This window comes from Microchirus variegatus (assembly GCF_963457635.1).
Source record: "Microchirus variegatus genome assembly, chromosome: 14".
NCBI lineage: Eukaryota > Metazoa > Chordata > Actinopteri > Pleuronectiformes > Soleidae > Microchirus > Microchirus variegatus.
The window spans coordinates 12882771-12893358 of NC_139815.1; the positions used below are offsets into that span (position 1 = coordinate 12882771).

The 10588-nt window shown below is 40.0% G+C and overlaps 1 protein-coding gene across 1 annotated transcript; it reads right to left on the reverse strand.

Annotated features, from left to right (window-relative positions):
• Positions 1–7958: 7958 nt before the first annotated feature.
• On the reverse strand, positions 7959–10188 carry serf2b (small EDRK-rich factor 2b). Its single transcript, XM_083900925.1, has 3 exons — positions 10049–10188; positions 8954–9056; positions 7959–8386 (listed from the first exon to the last, which is right to left on the reverse strand). The coding sequence occupies exons 1-3, from the start codon at positions 10053–10055 to the stop codon at positions 8308–8310; spliced, it is 189 nt and encodes a 62-aa protein (XP_083757051.1). The 5' UTR covers positions 10056–10188; the 3' UTR covers positions 7959–8307.
• Between the last annotated feature and the right edge of the window lie 400 nt (positions 10189–10588).

Consider the following 10588-nt stretch of genomic DNA (forward strand, 5'->3'; position numbering starts at 1 on the left):
GTAAGTTCTTGTTGTTTATAGGTTATAATGCCATTCATTTACTGGTCCGGCCCACCTGAGATCAACGTACGATTATGACATGAATAATGGTCGGATATGTTGGAAAATCACTTAAATGGTTAAGTGAGGGAGAGTTGTATTTAACGGAAATGGTTGGTGTATACTGAAGGTCTGGTTGAGCTATTTAATTTAATGCGGCGTACCACAAGGATCTAGTTGAGGGTCCTTTTTATTTTCATACACAAATGATCTACAATCACAATAGTGATCAATATTTAGTTTCCTCTTCTCCCACCTCATGTTTACCTTTGTTGGCGAGTGAATGAGGAGGAGTTTCACATTATAAAACGTAGGTTCTGCGGTAAAGGCTTGGTTATGCAAAGTTTCGTCAGAAGGACTTAAAGATTTGGTTTGTCGGAGGAGAATATCGATGGCCCACTTTTTAAATTGATTAGCATGTTATTGTCAAATACTGTATAATATACAGGAACATATATACACACATTATGTGTCTGATACAGGGCACACTCTGCCCTACATATATCGTTTATCTCCTCTTTCACTGACAACACAGTGGTTCGTTGGATCTGAATGTTCGCAATACACAAACCACATTTTTTGCATGTTTGATATGTATTAATTGTAATAGAATAATGACATTAATATTGACATTTAGGTTAATGCAAGCAGAAAATCAAGCCTGAGAAATTCAAATAAATGGCCACATAGAGCAGATCCATGGACATACATTACCGTTCAAAAGTATGGGCTCACCTATACAATTTCTTTGTGTTTTCCATTAAAAGTCACACTTTTATTCATCAAAAGAGTTGCAAAAAGAATAGAAAATATAGTCAAGACGTTGACAAGATTAGAAATAATGATTTATTTTATTTAGTCAAAAATAATAACTAAGCAAAACTGTTTTCAGCTGTGCTAACATCATTGCACAAGGGTTTTCTAATCATCAATAGCCTTCTAACACCATTAGCAAACACAATGTACCATTAGAACACTGTAAATGGGCCTCTATACACCTATGTACATATACGTTTGCAGCTAGAATAGTCGTTTACCACATTAACAATGTATAGAGTGTATTTATGATTCATTTAATGTTATATTCTTCACTGAAAAAGACTGATTTTCTTTCAAAAATAAGGATATTTCTAAGAGACCCCAAACATTTGAACGGTACTGTATATATAATGGTAGACGTTTTGAAAGGTCATGGTAAGAAAAGCACATGTAGAAATGATGTGGTTGTTAATTACATGAACTGAACATTGCCAATTATGATGTAACAATTGTCAAGCGTGCGTTTGCAGTGAAAAGGGAACAAAACAACTGTGTTCTGTGCTTGCGTCACGATACGTAAATACAAGTCAATGCGCAGTCAGAGAGGTCAGAGGTCAGCTCTGCCCTCACAGACAGAACTGTGTGCCGTGGACTCTCGTTCTGCGTCACTCGTCATGTCGTCACATTATCTGCTCTTGTCTCTTTTTCTTTTTCAATTCCACTGAACCTCGGTCTCTTTTGATTCCCTGTGACAGATCCCATTTACTCTCAGCACCAGTCGCTCATCCGCTGTCACCGAACGTTTGAGCGAAGAGCAAAGACGGGGGGATTTGCCGTTCATTATTAACGAATCAGTGCACCGTGAAAAGTGCCTTTTGTTTTGCCACAGCCTTGAAAACAATTTACGTTCACCTTTGCGTTTGAACTGTGATTGCTTTGGCATTATGTCATAGCAATGGAGGGCTGATGGTGAAATTGAAATAAACAGATTTACTTTTCACAGTCAAGGGAAGGAAATTAGTCCAGATGCAACATCTTAGGTCACACACACACACACACACACACACACACACACACACACACACACACACACACACACACACACACACACACACACACACACACACACACACACACACACACACACACACACACACACACACACACAACCCCCCATCTTTCTATGAAACTGGTTGTTGAACAGATGATGAACTCGACTCCAAAAATAGAATTGGAACGTTTTTGCCTTTTATCACTTTGACTCGGTGATGATCTCATGGAATATTGCAGTGTTTCTGTGAACACTCAAAGTCGAGTGAAACAAAATCACAGACAAGCACAACCAGTTAAAAGTATAGGGGGATAATGTTATTTGATTAGCAACATCCTGTCACCTTTTACAAGCAAACTGTATATCCTAAAATGTCTGACAATTCCTTTTCTCCAAAGTGCTTAAGATTCTGATAATGCAAGCCTTTTATAAGCAAGCCTTTTATAACATGTTTCTACCAAAACATGTGCCCAGGTGACTTTTTTTCAGAGAAATACTAACAGTGCAGCGTTAACGTGACCTTCAGCGTCTATATTTACATACTTCACATACTATACTATATACTATATATATATATATATATATATATATATATCATACATAGCATATATATCATATATACTATAGCCACTGTGTTAACAACACACACACACACACACACGCACGCACACACACACGCACGCAGGCACACACACACACACATGCTGTTTTATTGTGTGATATAGCGTGATTAGTTTCAATCAACAGTCTTTGTCCTGTGTCTCTCACACCTACACTTTCACAGAAATAACAAAGCAGGACTAATTCAGCTCATTACTTTATCGTCATTGATAACGAGATATTGTGCAAACTGGATATACCGGAATGCCAAAATATGAAAATGTATCAACACAGCAAAAGAACTAAACAATATTACCCATTCATTGTTACAGCAGTAACAGTGTCCCATATTGTGTGTAATCAGAATTGGGGTCAGTAAACTGAGATGTGTGAAATGTTTTTGTGAAAGCTGCAGCAATGCAAAGTTTATTATTTCACAGTTATTGTAGTGGTGGAGTGTGGTGTGTGTGTGTGTGTGTGTGTGTTCTTGTACTTGCAGCATACTGAGGACCAGTGAGGGTTTTTAACCAACAAAGTGAGGTCATTTTGGCCGGTCCTCACTTTGTATTCATCAAAATCACTTCCTTAGGTTGCTATAACATGCTATACTCAATTTTTGGTAATTTTGGACCAAAAATTTTGGGTCAAATTTTTATTTTTTTAATTTTGGACGACATAGTATAGTATGACGTTTTTGTAAAATTTTGTACAAACATTTTTGGGTAATTTTTTTTTTTTTTTCAAATTTTGGACGACAGTATAGTATGACGTTTTTGTAAATTTTTAGACCAAAAATTGTTGGTCAATTTTAAAAAAAAGAATTGGTTGACATAGTATAGTATGACGTTTCTATAAAATTTTGGTCCAAAAATGAAAAAAATTCTAAAAAATCTAAAAAGTTTTCCAGCCGCTTTTGCTCTGGGGCTCCACCTGCAGACATGTTATGGTACTGCAACCAGTAGTGCTTTTTAGATGTCATTCATAAAGTAGATATTTCTAATTGTGTTGATTTATAAAGTGGAAATGCTGGTCCTCAGTATGCAGCAAGTACAAGAATGTGTGTGTGTGTGTGTGTGTGTGTGTGTGTGTGTGTGTGTGTGTGTGTGTGTGTGTGTGTGTGTGTGTGTGTGTGTGTGTGTGTGGATCAGGAGCTCCTCACTGCCTGAGGATAGAGGCTGTGGGACAAGACGTCTGTTGGTGGTTCTGGTGCAGTGGATGGACACACACCATATCTGCTCTCAGAGGGCAGCAGGTGGAACACATGATGTGCAGGGTGATGCTGATCATGCAGGAGACTGTGGTCTGATGATTTTCCCCCTCTGGAGCGCCTGCTGTTCAGCCTTTAGTGCAGCTGGAGAACCACGCTGTGAATGCTACCAATAGCACAGTGGCAGTAGTTTGGTAACACTTTATAATAAGTACACCCTATTAGCATTAGCTAAGCATGAATAAATATGGAATTCATCATTTATGACGCATACTCATTAGTATGTAGTTTATAAACACAGTTATACATGTTTTACTCATGTGCTGAAGTCTTAGCATGTACTGTTAGACACACAGAGAGAGGTGAGAGGTGGATGCTGATTGGCTGCTTGAGTACAGCAGCTGTTTGGACACTGTTCCTCAGATGATGGAGGAATAAAACATCTATTACTGTGTTTATAAACTACATACTAATGATTATTCATGCCTTATAATTGATGAATTCAATATGTGTTAACGCTTCACTAATAGTGTGTACTTGTTATGAAGTGTTACCTAGAAGTTCACTACACTCTTAGAAATAAGGGTTCCAAAAGGGTTCTTCTACAAGGGCTGAGGTTCTACCTGGAACCATTTGCTTCTGGAAAACCCTTTCCCGAAAGAAAGGGTTTTTCAAGGGGTTCTTGGTGGAACCCTCCAAAAGGTTCTACCTGGAGCCAAAAAAAAGGGTTCTCCTATGAGAACAAGCCGAAGAACCTTAGATGGTTCTACTTAGCCCTTTTATTTCTAAGAGTGTATGAGCTGCTTTGCTGAGGGCTTATAGAAGAGACGATGTCAGGTCCTCGGTCACAGTCACACCCAGGAACTTCAAGTTTGTGACTATCCATCATCACCTCATTCCCAGAGGAGAGTGGAGTAGGGATGGATCATCCGGTTTTGCGGAAGCCCACAATCATTTCCTTTGTCTTTTTTAACGTTAATGGCCAAGCTGTGGTTTCCACACCATGATGCCAGATGTTGTACTTCACTTCTGTGAGCTGAGACTCATAGCTGTTGTTGTTGATAACGTGAGCACCGTGATTTGAACAGATTTGGATTAAAATGGAGAAGTAGGTTGTATTAGGTTGATTTTGATCACCACTTGAATGTGTTGGCAATAGAGGAACTGAGCAGTCGTGGCTGCTATTTCTCAGTTGTGTTGTGTACTTTCCCTTCGAATTCCAATTCTCAAGGTCGTGCGGAACAGTTATGCATCCGTTTATTCACGCAATTATCAAATCAAGCAATAACGCTGCAGGCTGATGTGGGATTTTTTTTTTTCTTCACAAACAACAGCCTCCACTTTTCTCAGAGAAGTGGGGGAAACCCACAACTCCATTGGTAATTACTGCAGATGGAAATGTCTTTCTGATGAGAGAGAGGTCAGAGGAGAGTGTTTGATTGGAGCTGATTGAGAGCGGCCGTGGTACCTCAGTGGTGAGCGGGAAAGCGTCACGGGATGGACAACGCAGTCAACATTGAGATGGACGTGATACAACAGCATGTCAGTTGCCAATCGGAAATCTGAGGCTGCTTTGTTCACAGTTTCATGCAGCTGAAGACTCGGAAATGTAGAGATCCGGTGGAACCCGGTTTCTCTGGCACATTTATTCCTAAGAGTGTATAAGTGACGCCATCATGTCAGCATCTCAAAGACACACGTGACATGAAATTGACGCAGTGAAGAATCACTGCTGTGTTACAGAAGTAGTAGTGTTCCTACACTCTTAGAAATAAAAGTGCTAAGTAGAACCATATAAGGTTCTTCGGATTGTTCTTATAGGAGAACCCTTTTTGGCTCCAGGTAGAACCTTTTTATAAAGGCTCCACCTGGAACCCTTTCGGAGGGTTCCACCAAGAACCCTTTTAAAACCCTTTATTCAGGAAAGGGGTTTTAAAGGGTTCTCTAGATCAAAATGGTTCTTACTGGAACCATTAGTGTTACCAAGAACCCGTGAAAAAACCCTTTCTCAGGAAAGGGTTTTTCAGAAGCAAATGGTTCCAGGTAGAACCTTAGCCCCTGTACACTCTTAGAAATAAGGGTTCCAAAGGGGTCCTTCTACAAGGGCTGAGGTTCTACCTGGAGCCAAAAAGGGTTCTCCTATGAGGAAAAGCCGAAGAACCTTATATGGCTCTATTTAGACACATGACATGAAATTGACGCAGTGAAGAATGACTGCTGTGTTACAGAAGTAGTGGTGTTCCTACACTCTTAGAAGTAAAAGAACCATATAAGGTTCTTTGGCTTGTCCTCATAGGCGAACCCTTTTTGGCTATAGGTAGAACCTTTTTATAAAGGTTCCACCCGGAACCCTTTTTGAGGGTTACTAATGGTTGAATGAAAGGGTTTTTTCAGAAGCAAATAGTTCCAGGTAGAACCTCTGCCCTTGTTGAAGGACCCTTTTGGGACCCTTATTTCTAAGAGTGTAATACAAAGAAATTGAGTAAATATCTGGTCGTGTTACTGACACATCCATGTGCTTTATTAAAAAGATTGACAACACTTCACTTCTAATTTTAGACCATATTTAGCATTAAATCCAAGCAGCTACTGACTATCATTGTCCACCGTGTTTCTACTTTGACACCGAACGATTCATCACTGTCAGTTGCGTGGATCCGACACCGTGACAGCTCCGCTTCAACGAGGCATCTTTCCTATTGTTCTCGTATCTCGACAAAAACTCGGCGGCGTGAGAGCAGAGCAAGAGATTAAGCTTGTGTGGATTTAATTAGACGAGCTGACTTCAGCTTTTCTCTACATCTTTACATTGGGAATCTCTCGTTGCCACCGAGCTCAACTCTCGGGCTCTTTTAAGAAAAAAACAAAACACCAGCCTGAATTGACAGAAGATAACTGTCTGTTCAGCTTAAATGTCTGTATTTAAGTGAGATCCAAACAAAGCTGTAGGCAGAGTATCATAGATCATAACAAATAAGGTTTTCAATTTCCCAACATTTAAGCAACCTGCTGATGCTGCCTTACTAAAGTCAGTCTGGTTCCTTGATTCTGTACTTTAACACACTTTTTTTTTGTTGCAATAAATAGGCAGAACTGTAGCTTCCCACCTGTTTAAATACGGTAAAATATCAGCATTATAGTAGATGACTGTCATTTCTGCGACACAAGTGCAACTAGGTGATTTCAGAATGAAATGTTCTTCATACTTTGTATCTGAAACAAATGCAGCTCATACCACACCATGACCAATTTAGTCAAACCCAATATGCTGCATTAAGAAAAGAGAAACATGCTTTGGTGTATAATGCCACCTAGTGGTCAGTAAGTTACCAAAGCCTTATTTTGTTAATGCCTGCTGGCTTACTTACTTACTCATTGAAGAAAATCAGGCAAACTCCAGTGTTAGACAACACAACAAGTTACATGGGTCCAACATTATCTGGTGTTATTGATAAACTATCATTATCAATATCACTATTATTACTAAGAGGAGTTGTCATGTGCTGTGGTGAGCACCATGTTAACATTTAAATAGTATTTCTGAATGAATAAATGTCCCTGTAGGACACATGTAATACATGTCTTTGAAGCAGAGTTACAGCACCGTACTCGTACATTAAGAAAATTACGTTAAATAGCAGCATTTTGGCACAAATTATGGATCAAGTGCTGTCTCACACAGCCGTTTATCAAATGTTGAAGAGCTTGATAAAAAATGTTCTGCATATATTGCAACTGCATTAGAGCAATATCCAGATGCATTCACCTGTGTATTCTTCTATCTCATGTCTCTTACATGATATTTGTGTGCATCTTGATGTACTGTATTTAAGGCCCTGACAATGCATTTGTTTTAACATTAGCTGGTTGTCAGATTATATAGATTGCATCCTCTAAATTGACCGTAGGTGTATGTGTGGATGGCTGTGATGGACTGGTCATCTGTCCAGGTTGTACCCCACCTTTCGCCCTGTCAGTTGGGATTGGCACAGCGCCCCCCATCACCCTTGTGTGGAGGATTAAGTGATGGATGGATGGTTGTCAGATTATTCAACAATGCTCACAGGAACTGTTACAGTGACTTAGTAATACTAAATTTCTCTAAAGTATTTGTTGGCGACATATCAATATGCAAGTACCCAAGAAATGCCATTTATAGGACGCAATATAACTAACATGCTATCCAAATAGCAGTGCTCATTTCCTGACTCCATGAGTAAACATCTGTCTCTCTGTGCTCACAACAGTCATTAAACATAAGGAAACAAACAAACATTCAGAGTAATTTGAGCAAGCATGAACTAAAAAGATACACTTTTATTGGAAACCAACAGGGGACATTTTTATACAAAAATGCACAGGTGGTACGTTGACGCTTTGTGTCAAGAATAGTTCCTCTGCTGCTTATACCACTGATGGTCCTCTGCATGCAGCACCAACATGGGACAACCACTAACTTGCCGAGACATAATTTCACCAAGTAAAATAACAAATCCAACAAGCAATGTCATTTGGCATAGGGAAGAAAGTAGGATCTTAGATTCTTGAGTCTAGACAAAAATGACAGATCCATTCTCATAATTATCAGGAAGAATGTTGAACACGGGATGTTCTCGAAACATTGAGTTGATTAAATCTTCAACGCTGTTCTTTACTTGGACTGTGCGCTACCTCCTTGTTCCTTCCCATCTCCGCTCTTCTTCTGCTTCTGTTGCATTATCTCAGCATCCCTAGAGGAATTTCAGGAAAATGGGAGAGAGTACACTATGTTAGTAGAGATTCCACGACATCGCTCAACACTGACATCAGGAATTATTTTACCACAACAGATTCCTTAAAGTGCATTTAAAGCAAACATGAAGATTCTCCTCTTCACACATTATGTTAGAAAATAGTGGCTGAGAACATGTGACAAACAGTGGTGTAAAGAATTGTAGACTAAGAATTAATTTTTTTCTTATGTATTGTGTTTGGGATTTCTTAAGTTTACCCATTCACTCGTGAGTAACTGCACCGGTTTACTAGCTATCAAAGAAGGCTTTGTCTTAAAAATACCTCCTACGTCAATGTACACACAATCTCTGCCACTTTAGTTAAAGTTCATATAGATGATGAAGTAGAGAAGAAGAACAAACAGAGAGGATATATTGTCCTCACTTTACATGTCTTAGTTTTGTTTTTTACAGAAGACATAGCAACTGCAACTTGGAACATGCATGGAGTGAAATAGGCTAGAGCCCTGCATGTAGATTATTCAGTGGAAAAGCTTACGTGTGGAGCATGTTACTAATACCCACCTCTGCTTCCGTGCTGCAGCAGACAGCCCATCATCTACCTTCTTCCCTTTCTCAGTATTCTTCTTAGCATTCTTAGCGCGTGCAAGCTCCCGCTGATTTCCTCCTGCGAGTCGAGCAAAAAGGGATGAGACCCAAAAAAAGTCGGTTAAATAAAGGACATCAACAAGCAACACACTAAACCACATGCTGCAAAAGATCTGAGGATCTTTACGGTCGAAGCAGGTGGCATGGAACATGTTTACGGTAATTGTGAGTCATACTGTGTTAATTGTAAAAATGCACTTTTAAGAGAGTAATGTTTTTTATTTTTAAGATGTTTTTAGTTACTAATGTTACAAAGTGTAATTATATGTATATATACATACACATACATATATATATACACACATATATATATATATATATATATACACATATAAATATATATTTATACACATATAAAATAATCACACCACGTGACATGTACTAATACTATCATCTAGTGCAGCTGTGAGATGGTATGAGAGGAGACGACGTGGCAAGGGGGCGCTGTGGAGCAGCTCCGTGTCCATCACAATAACACGGAGTGGGGGTGGGGGGTGTTTGTAGCAGAACGTCCTACACCGTGGCGTGTCGCATCAGTGGGGTAAAGCGTGAACAAGCAACCGACGTGAGGTCACATTTGAGAGGAAACCGGTGGTAGCTTTACCAGGCCGCGGGCCACTAACAACGGCGGAGAGACTCCGCTCCTGTCGGTGAAGCTTCTTCGCTAGGCCGAGGCTCAGACTATGGACTGGAACACAAATAACCCTGCTCTCCGTCGACCATGACAAATACACATTAAGCGCATGATACAACACACGTACACACACAGACACCACACGCGAGTCACTTTTTACTGTGACTGAAGCCACTAACGACTGCTCTGCTAGTTGTTTACGAACCACAACAACGCTAGCGTATGAAACAACAAACAATACGTCAGGCTCAGCAAATAGACATGACCCGTGTCTGCCACTGACCAAGGCTTTAAGAGCGGCAGAAGTGACGAACACGGACATGCAGTCGCACACAGAACATGGGAGTCGAACAGCCCGAACATATGTCGATACTCACTGGTCATGTTTAGTTATCGCCGCTTCTTTCGCTCAACAATCCAGAAATGCTCAGCCTCAGGGCCGCTGGCTCCCGACGTCGCTCTAGTAGTCACTGCCGTTTCTGCCCTCCTTCCTTGTTTTGCGCCTCACCGTGGCTGCGACAAGTCCACGCGAGATTTCCGCACGGGATCCAGAACATTCCGTCTCCCTGGGTTCTACTGCGCATGCGCAAGAGCAAGGGTCTTCAGATGAACGAAAAAGAACCATAACACAGAGAAGAATACTCGTACGTAAGTAGTCAGAGTCCCCCCATACATATATTAAAAAACATCACATTTGGAACATTTTTAAAACCTCATGTAAAAGTCACTCCAGAATATTATTAGATGTTATTTGCTCCTCCTTATCTAGCATCAGGGTAATTGTATGTGTATTGTTCTGTTGCACTTACTATACTGTATAAGTCTATGGGTGTTTCCCTAGTAATTTACAGTTGAGGCCAAAATTATTAACCCCTCAGGAATTATGGAACATTTTCCTAAAATTCTTCCCAGTGTTT

Bases quoted from the DNA above. Each gene is read 5' to 3' on its own strand.
- serf2b (XM_083900925.1), bottom strand. The intron at 8,387-8,953 runs GTGGGTATTAGT...AAATTCCTCTAG, and splicing joins GCTGCAGCACGGAAGCAGAG to GGATGCTGAGATAATGCAAC.